Below are 19,255 nucleotides of genomic sequence, written 5' to 3'. Positions count from 1 at the left end.
GGTGACCATGACACCCCAAAGGGGATGGGGACCCTGACCCCCCAAAATGGGAATGGTGACCCCAATACCCCAAAGGGGATGGGGACCCTGACCCCCCTAAATGGGGACAGTGACCCCAACACCCCAATATGGGAACGGTGACCACGACACCCCAAAGGGAATAGGGACCCTGACCCCCCTAAATGGGGACAGTGACCCCAACACCCCAATATGGGAATGGTGACCATGACACCCCAAAGGGAATGGGGACCCTGACCCCCCAAAATGGGGATGGTGACCCCAATACCCTAAAGGGGATGGGGACCCTGACCCCCCCCAAATGGGGACAGTGACCCCAATACACAAAGGGGATGGGGACCCTGGCCCCCCCCCCAAATGGGGATGGTGACGACGACACCCCAATATGGGAATGGTGACCATGACACCCCAATGGGGATGGGGACCCTGACCCCCCCCCCCCCGCAAATGGGGACGGTGACCCCAATACCCCAAAGGGGATAGGGACCATGACCCCCCCTAAATGGGGATGGTGCCCCCGACACCCCCAAAAGGGGCTGGTGCCCCCCCCCACCACCTTCCCCACTGTCTAGAAGGTTTTGGGGTGCAGGGGGGGGGTGTGGGGGGGGCGGGTCTGTCCCCCCTTTTTGGGGGTTCGGGTCCTGCTGAGTCCACGTGGGGGTGGGTCGGGGTGGGGGGGTGGGGGGGGGCGCAGACCCCCGGGATTTACCGGCCCAGACGCCGCCACTTAATTTATTTGCTATTTATTGCGGTTCCTTTGGATAATTTAAGTTGATTCCTTTTATTATTTGATTTTCCTCTTTTTTTTTTCTGTCTAAATAAAATAAGTTAAAAAAAATAATACAAACCTGAAGCTTAAAGGAGCCTCTGGGGGGGGGGATTTGGGGTGGGGGGGGGAAGGACACGGCACTTTCATCAATAAATCAATTTATTTAAAAGAATATGTTACAATTAATTACACTAAGTGACTTTACCAAACAGCCGGTGAGTTAGAGACCGAGGAACGAACCACCGGGAGCAGCTCGGGGAGGGGGGGGGGGACACTTTTAATTAAGCCAATTAGTGCGGTGCTAATTAATTCCACCCCCCCTGCTGTAAAAGGCTCTGGGAGCTGCAAAACAGGGGGATTTTGCCCCAAAATAAAAGGGTTTCACCCCAAAATCCCAGGAAGGTTGAGGGGTACATGGGGTGATGACACATGGGGGGGCATGGGGTGATGACACATGGGGGGACACGGGGTGATGACACATGGGGGACACTCGGGGTGATGACACATTGGGGGGACACATGGGGTGATGACACATGGGGGATCACGGGGTGACGACACATGGCGGGGACATGGGGTGATGGGGACATGGGGTGATGACACATGGGAGGGGTCATGGGGTGATGGGGACACGGGGTGATGACACATGGCGGGGGACACATGTGGCGATGACACCTGGGGGGACATGGGGTGATGACACATGGGGGGACACGGGGTGATGACACCTGGGGGGACATGGGGTGATGACACATGGGGGATACATGGGGTGACGACACATGGGGGGACATGGGGTGATGGGGACATGGGGTGATGACACATGGTGGGACACATGGGGTGATGACACATGGGGGATCACGGGGTGATGATACATGGGGGGGGACACATGTGGCGATGACACCTGGGGGGACATGGGGTGATGACACATGGTGGGTCATGGGGTGACGACACATGGGGGGGACACAGGGTGATGGGGACACGGGGTGATGGGGACACGGAGTGATGACACATGGGGGGGACACATGGGGTGATGACACATGGTGGGGACTCGGGGTGATGGGGACACGGAGTGATGACACATGGGGGGGACACATGGGGTGATGACACATGGTGGGGACTCGGGGTGATGGGGACACGGGGTGATGACACATGGGGGGGACGCGGGGCGATGACACATGGGGGGGACGCGGGGCGATGGGGACACGGGGTGATGACACATGGGGGGGACACATGGGGGGGACTCGGGGTGATGACACATGGGGGGCACACAGGGTGATGGGGACACACGGCGCCCCCTTCCCCGTCTATTTAAATCACCGTTTTCACCTGCAAAAGCCACCCCCAAAGCAGCAAAAAACCCCCTTTTTCACCCCAATTTCCCCTCTGGGGCCCCCAGGGACACTTCCCCCAGCATGGGGGGGTCCAGATGTCCCCAAAATCTATGAAATCACCCAGAATCGAAGCAAAACACCGCGGGGGGGGTGGGAGGAACAACCCAAGGGCTGAAACCTGCACCCAGAGGCCTTTCCGGCAGCAACGCTTTTTTCCCCTTTTTTCTACATTTTTCTTTTTTTCTCCTTTATTTTTCATTTGTTTCCATCTTTTTTTTTCCCCTTTGTCTTCTTTTCTCTTCTCCTTTTTTAATTTCTTTTTTCCTTTCGCCTTTTTTATTTCTAAGTTATTTTATTTTTAATAAAAAACACCCCATATTGTGCTGGGAGGAGGCACGTTTGTTAAATAAAAAGGTGAAAAAGGCGCTGCCGGCGGGATGGAATTAAATGAAGTTTGTATATCTTGGACTCTGATTGGTGGGGGGGTATTTTGGGGGGGTATTTTTTACATACATACAATATACGTTTGACCAGCGCAAAGCGCGACGTTGCGGTTCCAATGGTACAAAAGAGCTCAGTCCAAGTGCTGGAATAGGGGGGGGAAAGCGGCTCCTCGGTGCTTTCGACAGGACGCTCACAAATGGGATTATTATTAATAATAATATTTAGTTTCAGGGCTTTAATACAATGACAGAGCTGTGTTAATTAGGGGGGGGGGTGTTGTTCCGTTCCACTAAGTGGCCGCGTCCCTTTGCTGTGATCTGACCAGCTGGAAGATGTTCTAGAAAAGAGGAGAATAAAAGGGTGTTAAATATGGGAGCTGGGGGGGATCATTGTCCCCAACCCCAGTATAATAACCTGGGGACACTCCTGGACCCACCATGAAGCGGATGAACTGATCCCCAGCCCCAAACCCCCCGCGATTCACCCCAAAACGCAGCCACTGCCCCAGCAGCCGATGGGACCGACAAAGAGCCAAGAGGGGACAGGTCAGACAGCATTCGGGGGACACGTGTCCCCAAGTATTTTGGGTGGAGAGAACAAAACCCATCAGTCGGTGCTGGGGGAGGAGGAGAAGCAAATTCCCTGTTTGCCGGTTACGGTGACACCAGAGCTGCGGGAAGCGGTGACACCGAGCAAGGGCTGCGGGAGCTCCGGCCAAGCGCGGTTGTGCCAAGGATATGGTTGAGGTTGGTCATTTGGGGTGATTTCTCCCCAAAGGGCTGTGGGTGTTGGAACACGCTGCCCAGGGCAGTGCTGGAGTCACCATCCCCGGAGGGTCGGACAGACGGACACGAGGTTCTCAGGGATGCGTTTAGTGCTGTGATGGTTGGACTCGATCTCCGGTGACTTTTCCACCCCGAAATCTCATCATGATCGGCTCCCTCGCGGCGTCCCCTTTGTAGCGACATCAAACACGGTGGGAAGCGGTGACAGCGGCGTGACTCCGCACAAACAACCTCCCGGCGGGTGTTTTCGGCGTCACCGCGCCAGGCGGGTTTGGGCAGGGGAAGCTCCCACGCCCCCGCGCCGTCACGGCTCCTTCCTGCGCGGGCACCGCGGCCCACGCCGTCTGCTACCGCTTTCTGTTCCTGTTGATGCCCGACGCTTCCTCGGCGAGACCAACCGCACCACGGGGTCCACGGCACAACCGCGGTTCCCTTGTGCCACTCGACCTGTAGCTCTTTCCAACACCCGAGCGAAGGGAAAGGTTGATTTGCCGTGGGAAGCACCAGCTTTTCCAAACCCTCCGCGATCATTTTTGGTGAATATACCACAAAGGGACGTCGCGTATCCAAGTCGTGACGCTTCCCGCGACATCCTGAAGCAATTTAAGCGTTTAGTTTCCAATCCTGGCCGGGCAGGAGCATTTTGAAGGTGCCACTTTGCTCCCCGTTCCTCAGTCCCTAAAGGTCTTTGTTGTGCTGCAAAGTTGCTCCTTGTGGTTGTTTTGCAGAGCGTATTTCGTTCCCATGCAGGATATACTGTTCTACATCTTTTTCAAGCCACTTGTACGTCACCTTTACGTCTCTAATTGCGTTGCATTGTAAAGATGCGCTCGGTCAAACTCAACACCATGAGTTATGGGGTAACCAATGACGGAGGAGAGCGGTCGTTTCAGGAGGAGAAATAATGTCCAGAAACCGCTTAAATAAATAGAAACTGCTTAAATAAAGTGAAAACCAGACGCCACGAGCGTGCGGGACGGAGCCTTCGGTCCTCGAAAAGCAGCGGTTGCGTTCAGCCCGGTTACCTCGCTGCGCAAACTGTCTTTACCGCAGTTCTCGTTAGCCTTGTCTGCCGCCTCCTCCTCCACCTTGACAAGGGAAAAGAATAAAAAGGGTAGAAATTAAAACGAGAGGCGCAACGAGTTGTCGTTGGGAGGGACGGGGGTGTCCTGCGGGGAGAAGATTCCCATTTTCTGGAAAATTCGGGTAGGTTTATCCTCTTCGGTCCCGTTGGTAACGTCCTCCGGTGCGGTTGCGGTGCCAGCGCTGGATCCAAGCGCATCCAAACCCTCCGGGCACGGACACAACGAGGTTTAATTCCCATTTAGGAGGGTTCTCCTGGATCATCGTTCCCAGATTTGCCGCGTTCCAGCCCCGTTTGAGGGACCCGAATCCAGAGAAGCCGTCAGCGCAGCGAGCAGGGTTGGTATCACACACTGAGCGCGATGAGAGGGGATCCGGCGTCCTCGGGCGCTCGTCTCCGACCCCGCGATGGTGACAACGGCTCCGGGATGGCGATTGGGCAGCAAACCGGCCGAGCGAGCTGAACATACGTTTGATCCGCTTGTTTTCTGCCTGTTCCCCACAATCCAAGCGAAGGGAAGCGCAAGGGGGACTCACGTCCACGCTCGAGTCCAAGCAATGGGAGACACCCGAGCGGGTCGAGATTCGGCTCAAACACCCCCAAAACCTCCCTGGTTTCTCAGTAGCTTTGTGCCGCGGGATCTCATGAGCCATTCTGAATAATTCAGCAGCCCGCGGCGTCTCCATGGAGGTTTTGCCATCTGCCTCATCCCGCTCGGGGGAATCGCTCAGCGCCGGGAGCTCCAAATACCAAACACCCTCTGCCCGGCTGCTCCCCAAGCCCCGGTATCGCTTCCCAAGCTCCGGCATCGCTCCCCCGAGCTACCGGGCAGAGACACCGCAAACCCGGAGCCGTTTGGCCGCGGTGGCGGGTTCTTACCTCCTTCCTCCACTTGAGCTCGCAGAAGACCCGTTCGAAGCACTCGTGCATGTAGTTGAACTGCAAAGAGAAAGCGGGGAGCGCTCAGCTCCTCCTGCTGGTCACCAGCCCCTGGGTCTGCTCCCAAAGCCGCCGCACAGGCTGCTCTTCTGCTTTCTTGGGGGAAAACAAGGAGGTTTGGGGCTTTTTCCTCTGTGGAGGTGGGAGTACTTACATAAGGGGTGAAGATTTTAACCCATCGGGGTTTCTTCTCGCCTCGGGCGTACTCGAAACAAAAGGCCATGCCCTCCTCGTCCGTGTCCCACCGCTGCATTTCATCCCATTCGAAGGCGATGACCTGGTTCTGGAGGAAGAGAAGGCACCGGTGAGCCCGGCAGAGGAGGCTGAAGGTAGAAACACACCCCAAGCGCAGCCAAAACCCCTCCGATCCCACTCGGTGTCATGGCGAGCCCCCCGATGATGTCTCTTACCTCCAGCTGTCCCTCCTCGGTGCAGGCGTGGAGTTTAAAGTGCTTGATGCTGATGGCGGTGATGACGTGGCCCTTCCGCCGCGAGTCGCAGGAGCAGTGGGGGAAGATGATCTCGTTGTAGCCCTCGCACGTCCGTAACATGTTTAAATACTGCGGGGAGAAAGCGCCGGGAGCTCGCGGGGACGGAACCGACATCACCTCTCACTGCTAATTACACTGGTGCTAATCACCCCCTTGGAAAACCCCGGTTTTATCGCAGCCCCCTCCGAAAGAAACCAAACCCAGCGCTGCACCGTCAGGAAAAGACCCAAAGAGGGATTTTGGCTGTTTGGAGGACGAAGGGCTTTGAGTTCCCAGGCTCTTTGGGACACACACGATGTCTTCATGACCTGCTGGACCACAACTCTGGTGCATGTGTGTGTGTATACATATATATATGTAGATTTATATGCTAGGATATTTATATGCTAGGATACTATATGCTAAGATATCCCTTTGCAAAGATCCACATCTTCCCTTGGCCATCAGGGTGAGAGCAGTGGGAACAAAAGAGCCACGAGATAACCCACAGGAGGAAGCGTCTATTTACCGATCCTTATCATCAGGTAATAATTAACCTTCTCTCAGTATTCCTGGTGACCATTCCAGGGTCCAGCCCAGGGCAGCGGGTCCCCCTTGGAGCCACCGCAGTGTTGGGGACAGTCCTGAGCGAGCTGGGAAGGGACCCCAAGGCTCTTGGAGAGCAGCCGGTGGTGTCAGGACAAGGGCAGCGCCTTCCCCAGCACCCGCAGCCCCGAGCAACGCAGGAACTCATTTACAAGGCAGATTCTTGTGCTGTTTGATGTCAGAGCCAAGCCAGTGTCTGGCAGAGGCGCCCAGGGCATCCCCATCCCTCCCCAGGCAGGTTCGCCCGGTCCTGCCGAGCCCCCGAGCGATAAGAGGCAGAAAACCCCCCCTGAGATCAGACACGGGGTTTGCAAGCTGGGAAGAATGGCCAAAAATTAAACAGAAATTAAGGCGGCGAGGGGGCAGCAGCTCAACGGGATGCTTTTCCCTGTTGGCTGGGCCAAAGCCGCCGTCACGGAGGCAGAATGAGACCTTTGCCTCGGGATTGCAGAGAAGAAACAGGGCTGCGGGTGCAGGGTTGCTCCACCGCACCTTTCAACACCAGCAATAACCCACACGGTTTAACCGCTGCCTCGTCTGGAGCTGAGTCAACGGGGGATGTTGCCAAGGACGAGCGGCCGTTGCGCTGAGGAGCGAGGGGAGGAATTGGGTTGGGTTGCGAGGGATCTCTGGAGATCACAGAACCCCAGGACGTCAGGGGTTGAAGGGCCCTGGAAAGCTCATCCAGCGCAATCCCCCCATGGAGCAGGAACACCCAGCTGAGGTTACACAGGAAGGTGTCCAGGCGGGTTGGAATGTCTGCACAGAAGGAGACTCCACAACCCCCCTGGGCAGCCTGGGCCAGGCTCTGCCACCCTCACCCCAACAAGTTGCTTCTCATCTGCCAGCGGAACCTCCTGTGTTGCAGTTTGCACCCATTGCCCCTTGTCCTGTCCCTGGTTGTCACCAGCACAGCCTGGCTCCATCCTCCTGACACTGCCCCTTGCCATCTTGAGCCCCAGCAATGAGTCCCCCCTCAGGCTCCTCTTGTCCAGCTCCAGAGCCCCAGCTCCCTCAGCCTTTCCTCACACGGGAGATGCTCCACTCCCTCCAGCATCTTGGTGGCTGCGCAGGACTCTCTCCAGCAGTTCCCTGTCCTGCTGGAGCTGAGGGGCCACAACTGGACACAAGATTCCAGGTGTGGTCTCCCCAGGGCAGAGCAGAGGGGCAGGAGAACCTCTCTGGCCCTGACACTTTTCCAGCCGTGGTGGGGACACCTTGGGCTGCTCCATCCCCGTCCAACCTGCCCTGGAACCCTCACCGGTTCCCCACGTGTCCCCTCTCCATCCGCGGCTCTGAGAACAGGACGGGCAGAACTCACCATCACCATCTTCCTCTGCTCGCACAGCTTCTGCAGCTGGTAGGACTTCTCCTCGGCTTTGATGTAGCCTTTCTTGACATCATCCACAGCCTGGGTGTGAAAAATGAGAATCGAGTCACGAGGCTTCACCTGTTCCACCAAATTTAAAGCCCAAAAGGTGACTGGTGTCCCCAGGGGATGGTCAGGCCATGGGGTGACTCCCGCTTGGGGAGCACAGGGTGTCCAGGAGGATTTGGGAAGAACATCCCCTGGGAAAAGGATGGATCTGGAGATGCTGGTACCTGTTATCCCGCTTTTGCCTCCAGCAAAAAACCGCCTGGAGCGGTTCCGGGAGCGGGTTCTGCCTCACGTCACCTCCAGGCAAACGCCACAGCTCTGGGGCACCCACCTGATGGAAGAAGTAGGTGACCGCCAGGTCGTTGTCGTTGAGAAGCACCTCCTCCTCCGTCGTGAAGAGCCACTTCCGAATGGTCAGGCACGTCCCCGGCACCGCCGAGGTGTAGTTCTGCACGTAGAGTTTGTGGGGGAATTCGTTGGGCGCCAGTTTGCGCACTGGAAGGAGCGGAGAGGGCGGTGAGCGCGGCGTTGGCTGCACGAACCGCCCCGCGATCCGCGCCTCTGAGCTTCTGGTCTCCAGAGCGATTCCACGGGGTGCAATGAGACGGGAGGAAATGTGGGTGTTCACAGCGAGCGCCCAGGAAACACAAGCACAAGGTTCGCTGGAGCTTTAACTTCCCAGCATTTGGAGCGCACAGGAACAAGGAGCTAATTAAGAGCTCCCATTAGTCTGGTGTCTGTGAAATGGAAAGCTCAACGACCGTGCCCACCCGATACCTCCCCGCGGCTCCTGGTTGTGCGAGGAGAGATAAAACCCAAAGGTGAGAGCTGTGCTCACACCAGAACTGCCCCGCTCGTCGGCACCAGGGGGATTAACGGGCTTACCGAAGGAGTGGTTGATCACTTCAAACAAGGCGAAGTAGTTTGCGGTAATACTGTCCATCCCGACTTTCGCAGCCACAGCCTGAGGAGCAAGAGAAGGGGAAACGGGGGTGAGAAAGGTGGGAGCCGCAGCTCCCTGCGCCACTCGGGGTAAAACCAGCTCCGCGTGGGTTATTCACAGAATCCCAGAGTGTCAGGGGTTGGAGGGCCCTGGAAAGCTCATCCAGTGCAACCCCCCCATGGAGCAGGAACACCCAGATGAGGTTACACAGGAAGGTGTCCAGGCGGGTTGGAATGTCTGCACAGAAGGAGACTCCACACCCTCCCTGGGCAGCCTGGGCCAGGCTCTGACACCCTCACCCCAACAAGTTGCTTCTCATCTGCCAGCGGAACCTCCTGTGTTGCAGTTTGCACCCATTGCCCCTTGTCCTGTCCCTGGTTGTCACCAGCACAGCCTGGCTCCATCCTCCTGACACTGCTCCTTTCCATCTTGAGCCCCAGCAATAAGTCCCTGCTCAGGCTCCTCTTGTCCAGCTCCAGAGCCCCAGCTCCCTCAGCCTTTCCTCACATGGGAGATGCTCCACTCCCTCCAGCATCTTGGTGGCTGCGCTGGACTCTCTCCAGTAGTTCCCTGTCCTGCTGGAGCTGAGGGGCCACAACTGGACACAAGATTCCAGGTGTGGTCTCCCCAGGGCAGAGCAGAGGGGCAGCAGAACCTCTCTGCACCCAGCTGGTCTCCCATCCAAGCACTGACCAGGCCCGACCCTGCTTAGCTTCCCAGATCACACAAGATGGGGCGTTCTCAGGGTGCTATGGGTGTATAGATTACATTATGTATATACATATGTTCCCCAAGTATATCCTGATAGTGTCTGAACTAAACCCTTTATTCAAGGGCAGAGCAGAGGGGCAGGAGAACCTCTCTGACCCACTGACCACCCCCTTCTAACCCACCCCAGGTCCCATTGGCTTCCTGGCCACAAGGGCCCAGTGCTGGCTCATGGTCCCCCTGCTGTCCCCAGGACCCCCCGGGTCCCTTTTCACTGCTCCAACAGCTCATTCCCAACTTACACTGGAACCTGGGCTTGTTGCTATCCAGATGCAAAACTACATTCTCCGGAGTATTCACCAGCCCACGGAAAACATGACCATTTCTAGTTCCCCTTTCAAAAAGAGCCTCCACCCCCTCATCATCTTATTCCTCCTAATTTATCGACAGCTCGACGTTTCCTCGAGTCAGTCGTCCTTCATTTTCCGCTTCATTTTCCACTCGCAAACCTGGCCAGAGTCCCCAAAAGCGTCACCGCCCTCAACATTCATCACGCCGCAGCCGCTCTCGGATCCAGCTCGGCTGCAACACACAACCCGCCTTGTAGATATTATCAAGGAAGATTAATTCGGCGATGACTCCGGCCCGCGAGTGAAAACGCGGCATCACTTGGAGCTACCGAGCATCCCTGTCTCTGTGACAGCGATACGGTGTCACCGGCGCCCACGGGGAGCGGAGAGAGCCCATGTGTGCCCACGGTGTCGCGGTTATTGTCCGAATGCAGGCGCCAAGCGGAGCAGCTCACCTGGTACACCTGGTCCGTGGTGCTGTTCTTTTTGACCCTGACCGTCACCGTGGTTATGTCCGGTAACGCTACTCGGAGCTCCACGTCCGAGACGCCGTTGTAGTTCTGGAGGGAGAGGACAAATTAGTGTTGTATGAACCGAGCCATGAGATCTATAGATTATTTATCACGCTGTGCTGGCTAATTAAACCACCCAACCTCAGGAATCCCATTCCTTGGCTTTAGTGCACCCACCTCATCCGATTCGGACAGGAACTCCTGCATGATGTCGCTCTCACCGATGACACGGATGGAACACACTGCGGGTAGAAAGCGGGGTCAGCGGGGAACGGGAGCCCCAAAAACCACATGGAAATGACAACTGTGCTGTGCAAGCCTGGAAAAGCCTTCTCAATCCTGTCCGGGTTGTCTCGGGGTGACAACGATCCAGCGTTGAGTAACGTACTGAGAGGGGTTCATGCTATGCTTAAAAGTGAGCAAGGATTTCATAAATAGTGCTTTTGCCTCTAAAAAACACCCAAGTTATAACAGAGGGACTGAAACTATTTGAGAATTCAGGCCGATTTTGGGGGATGATTTGGAGCTGAACTGGATTGTGTTGATTTTAAGACACAACGGGTCTCCCCCTTCCTCGCACCCACGGTCTCTCTGCTGCAAAAAGGGTCAGATCTTATTGCCAAGGTGTTGCACCTGCATTCCCACCATCCAAACTGAACCCAAGGAAAGTCCCACTGCAGGCATGACAATTCTGGTTAAAAAGAGCCAGAAAAAGGGCTCAAGTCGGTGCTACCCAAACCGAGTCCCCGGCTGAGAAAGGGCCTCGAATGTGGCTTTCCCCCTCCAAATTCCCTCCTCCATCTGCTGAGCAATATAAAAAACTCATTAAGTAATTATATATATATTGTTGGGATGGCGCCGCGTTATTTATCCATGGCGAGTCTGGATTTTACAACCAAAGTGGTGAGAGGGAGCTCAATTTGGCTCCAAAGTAGCTTCTCCCCCTCACTAATAAAAAACCTGGGGAGTTTCATGGGGGGATGTGCTGGTGGATTTGGATGGGATGGCGGATTTGGGCGGGACGGCGGACTTGGATGTGCTGGTAGATATGGATGGGCCGGTGGATTTGGATGTGCCGATGGATACAGATGTGCTGGTGGATATGGATGGGCCAGCGGATTTGGATGTGCTGGTGGATATGGATGGGCCGGTGGATATGGATGGGCCGGTGGATTTGGATGTGCCGATGGATATGGATGGGCTGGCGGATTTGGATGGGCCGGTGGATTTGGATGTGCCGGTGGATTTGGATGGGTCGGTGGATTTGGATGTGCTGATGGATATGGATGTGCTGGTGGATTTGGATGCGTCGGTGGATATGGATGGGCCGATGGATATGGATGGGCCGGTGGATTTGGATGTGCCGATGGATATGGATGTGCCGGTGGATATGGATGGGCCGGTGGATATGGATGGGCCGGTGGATATGGATGGGCCGGCGGATATGGATGGGCCGGCGGATATGGATGGGCCGGCGGATATGGATGTGCCGGTGGATATGGATGTGCCGGTGGATATGGATGGGCCGGTGGATATGGATGGGCCGGCGGATATGGATGTGCCGGTGGATATGGATGTGCCGGTGGATATGGATGGGCCGGTGGATTTGGATGTGCCGATGGATATGGATGGGCCGGTAGATATGGATGGGCCGGTGGATTTGGATGTGCCCAAGCGCTCATTCTCGTACCTTTCTCCAGATACTCCTCCAGGCCGCGTCTTCGCGCGTCCAGTTGCTGCTCAGACAGCGAGAACGGCCACTTCCCCGGCAGGCGCGGGAAGGTGAAGTTGGCGAACTCCCGTTTCAGGTTCTGGTGCAGGATGGCGAACTCGCGGTAGCGCTTGGAGCAGAGCTGCCGACCCGCCATGTACACGTTGTAAACCTGCGGGGAGGACACGGGGCTCAGTGCACGGAGACGCCTCCCCAAAGCTTTTTATTCCCTGTTTCTAGGAGTTATTCGGGTGTTATGCAGGAAAACGCCACCAGCCTCGCATCAATGCAAACCTAAAGGAAAAAGAGGCTTTTTACAGCTATTTGCCCCTAAAAAGAAAAGGGAAACGGGAGGGGAGAGAGATTCTGGAGAGGGGAAGTTGCTCTGAGACATCTGCTCCCTTTGCTTTTCCATTCGCCACGGATGTATTGAACACTTGGGGTAAAATAGAAGGCACAATATGAAAGCTTATATGAATAAAATAATAACTTCCCACTTAATCTTTGCAAGAGATCGAGCTATTCCATATACATTAATAAAAAGGAAAGACAAAGAAGAACAAGAGCGACCTCAATCAAACGCTCCCCAAAGCAACCAGTAAGGAATTACCATTCCAACCGCAAACCGATACCAACCACGAACTTCTCGCCGTTCTGCTCCACGTGCTTGTAGGTGGGGATGGAGATGGGCACCGCCTGCTTCTCCGTGTAGTCGTAGAACGACTGGCCCAGGGAGTCGTCGCCGGGGTCCAGACTGTCGGCCTCGTGCGGCGGCACCGAAAGCACCGTCAGGATCAGCTCCTTCTCGCCGGCGCGGATCAGATCCACCACCTGCTTGTGCGTCGCTCCCTCCACGTTCACCCCGTTGCTGCGGAGGGGAAAGCGTGAGCTTGGGTGTTTCAAATTCAACTTAACGCCCAAGCGGGGAATAAAACCCTCACCACCCATCTCCCGATCCTCTGAGGCCCCAAAACCTCAGCGGATTCCCCCAAATCCCACTCGAACACACCAGAACCCCAAACCTCACATTCCCACATCCCCAATGGTCATTGTGTCCGGTGAGAGCCCGAGGACGAAGCAAAATTCCCCATCGTTCCGACACGAACGAGCAAAACCCCCGAGAAACGTTTCACTTCTCCCATTTGAGCGCCGGGTGACTCATTTTCCACAAAGACTTCGCTAAATTTCCCAACTCTCTGCCCCATCGAGGAGGAAATTCAATGTGGGGAAGCGTGCGAGAAGCTTCCTGGAGGTGGGTTTGGCTCCGGCCATGGACGACCCTACAGCTCCATCATCCCCCTTTGCGTCATTATCCGGAGCAGAGAGCGCAGGAAGCAGAAATAGGTTTAAATCCCTGCGGTTTCAGCCACCGCGCCCGTTTCGAGGTGCAAATCACACAAAGGTTGGAAAAGACCTCAGAGATCATCAAGTCCAACCCATCAAGTTCAAATGCGCCGCAGAAGTGTTAAAGCCGGGCGGAGGAAAAGGCTCTTGCATTTATCTAATGGGAAACCCAGCGCATGAGGGTTCATTCCCCACCGCTGTTCTCCCGAGGAAGGAAAGATCTGTTTGGTGTTTCACTCCAATGCGCAGCCAGGGGACCCAGATTAGTCCCAGTTTAGACCTCCAGCTTTAACTGGGAGAATCCACTCCCTAGTTTGGGTAAAACGCTCTGAAAACAAGCGCGGGGAAGTGTGGAAAGGTTGGGGTGAATGTTGAAGAGGAGAAGGATCTCCCATCAGTTATTTTATAGACTTTCCCAATGCAGAAGCGGCTTTTTCTGTCCTGAGTCGACACTTAAAATCAGACTTTAGGCCAAGAGGAGATGAAGAGTTTGATGCCTGGAGGGAATCGCCTCTTACCCTGTTCACACAGGAGGGTCGGGATGGTGCTGGTTCCATCAAGGGCTTTTCCATCCAGGGTATAAACCTGTTTCTACCACGCAGGAACAAGTGATGGAGACCAACCCTCTGCTCTGGGGGTTTGGTGTCCCCCGATCCGCCCCGTTTCCCATCGCGCATCGATAATACCGAGAACAATCCCCTTCTTTATCTGCTGGGTTTAGCGGGAGCTCCCCCGCGAGTGAGACGCTCTTCCCTGTCAAGATTAGTTATGACTGTCATTCAGGGCGATAATCAAGAGCTAAATTAGCTCTCATTGTCTGTCTCCAATGCCCTCGACGCCCAGAAACACCCCAGCTAAGGAGATTACGGAGCCGCGGAAAGCGAGAGGTCCGAGCCGGGCGCGAGGCGACAGGATTCGAAATCAACCCCAAATACAACCCTTTGGTTTTGGGGAAGGCGCTCGCAGGCACAAACAAAACCCCGTCGGGAAATCGGCACCCGAAACGGCACTGCGCACGAGGCGCAGACGCCGAACCCGCCGCGGGCGGGGGAACCGGCACCGGCGCTGCCGACGGATGGGCCCCCCCGCCGCTGCGGAAAGGAGGGGAAATCACAGCTATTTCTGGAGTCCCGTTTGATTGTTTGCTGCTCCGACTCGCAGCCGCGCTGAGAACGACACGCAGGAGTCGGGTTTAACAGACCCGGGAGGGGAAGAATGAGCGTCTTCTTGGCTCTGCGCCGCTCCGGAAGGTTTTTGGGGCTGGTTTGTGCAGCCGGGTTAAGAAGAGCTAGAGGTGATAGCAGAAAAAAGCAAGAGGTGACCTGGCCGAGCTGCAGGAAGATCCGTGGGCAAACTCCAAGCGGTTCCTCCTGGGAGATAAAGCGGTGGATAAACCCCCATCCACACGGAGGGGGATACGTGGGTCCTGCCCCTTCGTTAACACCGTTATCTGCAGCTCTTAATTCCAAATACCGCTGATAGACTAAAGGGCGGCTCCTCACCTTTAGCCGGGATCAAACCCCAGCGTCCGGTTTAAAATGCGGCGTTTTAAGCGTTTTCCCCCCGCCCCGGCGCTAAATATTTCCCCCTCGCTCAATAACCGCGGGTGTCTCAAGTGGTTGATCCAGGTGCAGAATTCACCGCCCCCCCCGAACGGTTCTTCTGCAAAGAAAATACAATAAATCAAAGCAGAAAGTATTTGGGTCACCGGGGAGAGACGCGGATGGCGGTAGCCAAGGGCTAGTCCAGACCTAAACGCGGGCAGGTGTCCTTCACACCCCGCGGAGCCCGGCAGCGAAGCATTCCTGCTGCCGCCAAATCCCTGTAATTAATAAGTAATTGAACTTAACCAGCTCAGCACGAAGTACAAACACGGCGGGATCGGGAGGGAAGAACCAGCTATAAGATGAAGGGGAAAATACACCTTGAGGGGCTGAGGAAAAGCCTCGAGGAGATGGAATCTATGGTAGCACAGAAATGTGGGATTTTATGGGGTTTTGATGGGGTTTTTATGGGGGGATGATCAGTTTTGACCCAGCTGGAGCATCCCCATGGGAAGATGTTTCCCCTGGGCCGAGAGGAGTTCAAACCAAGCAGCCGGTCGTGTTTCTGTCTCCGCTGCCTTTGCAAAGCTGCACCGGGGGGGAAACAAGCCAAGGACTTCAGATATCACCCCGTTTTGTCCCAAATTGGGGGTTCTGCCCCCTCCCTGCCCAGCCGTGCCTGCAGCAGCACCCCTGCCCCATCAGCTCGCCTCTTCACACCAAGGGGTGCCCCCAAAAACAAAGGTGGGGGGTGAATCTCTTCAGTCCCCCCCACACCCCATAAAGAGGGTGGTTCCCTAAAAACATGACTGTCCAGGCTTTAAGGAGATGGAGATTGTGCCCCCCCTGACCTCCAAAGGTCTTGGGGGGGGATGATGATGCCCCGGAGCACCCTGGAAAGAGGTTTGAACCCTCAATTGGGGAGACAACAGCCCAGCGCCCTCCTAAGGGCTCCCCAAATCCCCCACTGAGGGGGGCCAGGGCTCCCCAAATCATCAGTGAGAGCAAAGTAGACCAGACCCCCCCTAACATCAGGGGTCTCCAAAGCATCTCCTCACAGGAACCCCTGGGGGGGCCCCAAAAGCCCCCACTGAGAGGGGAACAAATCAGCCCCCAAACCCCCCCGCCATGTCCCCAAGGTGGGGAAACCAGGCTGGCCCCCCCATAGCAACCCGCAAGGCTCAGTGTCCCCCCAAAGCACAACGAGGGGACCCCCAGCCCCTCCTCAGGACCACTCGGGGTAGGCTCAGCCCCCTCAGTGTCCCCCCAAATCCACAACGAGGGGTCCCCTCAGTCCCCCCCCCACACCCCATAAAGAGGGGAAACCCCTGAAGAACCCTCTAAAAACAGTGTCCAGGCTTTAAGGAGATGGACACGGTGCCACCCCCCGGCCCCTAAACCTCTCGTGGGGGATGATGCTCCCCCACAGGTCCCTGGAAAGAGGGACCACTCCTCAGGACCCCCCCGGGGGAGCCTCAGCCCCCTCAGTCCCCCCAAACCCCAACGAGGGGCCCCCCAGCCCCAGTCCCTCCTCAAGAACCCCCAGGGGAGTCTCAGCCCCCTCAGTCCCCCCCAAATCCCCACGAGGGGACCTCCAGCCCCAGTCCCTCCTCAAGAACCCCCGGGGGAGGCTCAGCCCCCTCAGTCCCCCCAAATCCCCACGAGGGGACACCCCAGGGGAGTCTCAGCCCCCTCATTCCCCCCCAAACCCCAACGAGGGGCCCCCCAGCCCCAGTCCCTCCTCAAGAACCCCCGGGGGAGGCTCAGCCCCCTCAGTCCCACACAAACCCCACCGAGCGGACCCCCCGGGGGAGGCTCAGCCCCCTCAGTCCCCCCAAATCCCCACTAGGGGACCCCCCGACCCCTCCCAGCCTCAGCCCCCTCAGTCCCCCCAAAGCCCCATTAAGGAGCCCTCCTCGGTCCCCACAAACCCCATTAAGGCCCCCCCCAGCCCCAGCCCCTCCTCAGGACCCCTCAGGGGAGGCTCATCCCCCTCAGTTCCCCCCCAAATCCCCACGAGGGGACACCCCGACCCCTCCCAGCCTCAGCCCCCTCAGTCCCCCCAAAGCCCCATTAAGGAGCCCTCCTCGGTCCCCCCAAACCCCCCCCGCCCCAGCCCCTCCTCAGGACCCCTCAGGGGAGGCTCATCCCCCTCAGTCCTCCCCAAATCCCCACGAGGGGACCCCCCGACCCCTCCCAGCCTCAGCCCCCCCCCAAACCCCATCAAGTCCCCCCCCTCCAGGCCCAGCCCTCCCGGGGCGGCGGCCCCCCCGTACTCACACCTCCAGGATGCGGTCCCCCTTGCGCACCCCGGCTCGGTCGGCGGCCCCTCCGCCCAGCACGGCGCTGACATGCTGCAGCGGCGCGTACAGCTCGCCGTTGATGCTCCGCAGCTGCCCGCCCTCGCTCACTTGGCCGCGGACGTTGAAACCGTAGCCGGACTCCGACTTGACGATGCGGACCACGCGGGGGCCGCCCGGCCCCGCCGGGGCCCCCTCACCGCCGCCGTTCCGCTGCGGCAGCGCCGCCGAGCGCGGCAGCGACTCGCCCTCCTCATCCGCCATCTTGGCGAGCAAGCGCCCGGCCGGCCCGTCACGGGACCGAGGCCGCGCCGGCCACCGTAGGGCCCCGGCCGCCCCGGGGGACGATGGGAAATGTAGTCCAGACCGCTCGTTGCCACCACCCGCGGGCGCGGGGGATGCTGGGAAATGTAGTCCGGAAAGAGCGGCAGTAATGTCGAAGTGTCAGAAAATAGGAGCTGAGCAGCACTGGGCCCCTGTGGCCAGGGAGGCCAATGGGACCTGGGGGGAATGGAAGGGGGGTGGTTAGAGGGGTTCTCCTGCTCCTCTACTCTGTCTTTGAAAAAAGGGAAATAAATATATATATATACATACATATGATATATACAGCCATAGCACCCTGAGAACGCCCCATCTCGTCTGGTCTGGGAAGCTAAGCAGGGTCGGGCCCGGTCAGTGCTTGGATGGGAGACCAGCTGGGAACAGCGGGTGCTGTGGGCTGAGCCAGCACTGGGCCCTTGTGGCCAGGAAGCCAATGGGACTTGGGGGGGGTTAGAAGGGGGTGGTCAGTAGGTCAGAGAGGTTCTCCTGCCCCTCTGCTCTGCCCTTGAATAAAGGGTTTAGTTCAGATACTATCAGGATATATTGGGGAACATATATACATATATATATAAAATATATACAGCCATAGCACCCTGAGAACGCCCCATCTTGTGTGATCTGGGAAGCTAAGCAGGGTCGGGCCCGGTCAGTACTTGGATGGGAGACCTTGCAGATACACAGCCATAGCACCCTGAGAACACCTGATCTGGGAAGCTAAGCAGGGTCGGGCCTGGTCAGTGCTTGGATGGGAGACCAGCTGGGTCCAGAGAGGTTCTCCTGCCCCTCTGCTCTGCCCTGGGGAGACCACACCTGGAATCTTGTGTCCAGCTGTGGCCCCTCAGCTCCAGCAGGACAGGGAACTACTGGAGAGAGTCCAGCGCAGCCACCAAGATGCTGGAGGGAGTGGAGCATCTCCCGTGTGAGGAAAGGCTGAGGGAGCTGGGGCTCTGGAGCTGGACAAGAGGAGCCTGAGGGGGGACTCATTGCTGGGGCTCAAGATGGCAAGGGGCAGTGTCAGGAGGATGGAGCCAGGCTCTGCTGGTGACAACCAGGGACAGGACAAGGGGCAATGGGTGCAAACTGCAACACAGGAGGTTCCGCTGGAAGAGGAGAAGCAGCTTGTTGGGGTGAGGGTGGCAGAGCCTGGCCCAGGCTGCCCAGGGAGGGTGCGGAGTCTCCTTCTCTGCAGACATTCCAACTCGCCTGACAAGACGAGCAAGACGAGGACATGGAAACGAGGGACTGAAAGGGCTGTTTGTTGATATGAAGGAAAAAAATGACCTTCAAAAACTCCACCTTGGTACACAACATCAATAAAAAAATCAGCACCTAAGGAACCGACAAGAGTACAAACGTACAAACCAACGGGCAGAGGGGTTAAGGCACGTGTATTTTGTTTCCTATAATTAACACAGTCAGTACAAACGCCAACGACTTTCCTCTCGCCGTACAGGTCACAACGGGCCAGCCGGTTGGTGCTTCCCAGTTCACGCGCGGGCCAGGCAGCCACCGCGCCTGTCACCACATCATCGGAACACACCGATCATCCACTGAAATAAATACGGGGAACAAACCAAACAGCCTCTGGCTTTAAACGCTACGACGCACGGCGGGTACAATTTCTCTACGCTCTGAGGAAAAGCAAAGGGGCCAGACGCCGGGTTGCGGCCGCGTGAGCCTTTGCCGAGTCCGGAGCAGCCTGAT

General features: G+C 57.1%; 1 protein-coding gene across 3 annotated transcripts; it reads right to left on the bottom strand.

Moving 5' to 3' along the window:
* Positions 1-1,010: 1,010 nt before the first annotated feature.
* SNX27 (sorting nexin 27) lies at positions 1,011-17,505 on the bottom strand. Of its 3 annotated transcripts, XR_013923434.1 has the most exons (13): positions 17,211-17,505; positions 12,679-12,910; positions 12,022-12,214; positions 10,509-10,573; positions 10,275-10,379; positions 8,704-8,782; positions 8,150-8,313; positions 7,762-7,851; positions 5,775-5,924; positions 5,519-5,647; positions 5,305-5,364; positions 3,041-4,429; positions 1,011-2,893 (listed from the first exon to the last, which is right to left on the bottom strand). XR_013923434.1 is itself a non-coding variant. In XM_080361283.1 (12 exons), the coding sequence occupies exons 1-12, from the start codon at positions 17,492-17,494 to the stop codon at positions 4,280-4,282; spliced, it is 1,701 nt and encodes a 566-aa protein (XP_080217409.1). In that variant the 5' UTR covers positions 17,495-17,505; the 3' UTR covers positions 1,011-4,279. The 3 variants fall into 3 exon arrangements, 2 of the variants coding, with proteins under 2 accessions (XP_080217409.1, XP_080217410.1); XM_080361283.1 differs by having other exon boundaries at positions 1,011-4,429; XM_080361284.1 differs by lacking the exon at positions 3,041-4,429.
* Positions 17,506-19,255: the final 1,750 nt, after the last annotated feature.

This window comes from Nesoenas mayeri, assembly GCF_963082525.1.
Source record: "Nesoenas mayeri genome assembly, chromosome: 30".
In the NCBI taxonomy this organism is placed as follows: domain Eukaryota; kingdom Metazoa; phylum Chordata; class Aves; order Columbiformes; family Columbidae; genus Nesoenas; species Nesoenas mayeri.
This window is presented reverse-complemented; position numbering and strand designations above follow the sequence as displayed.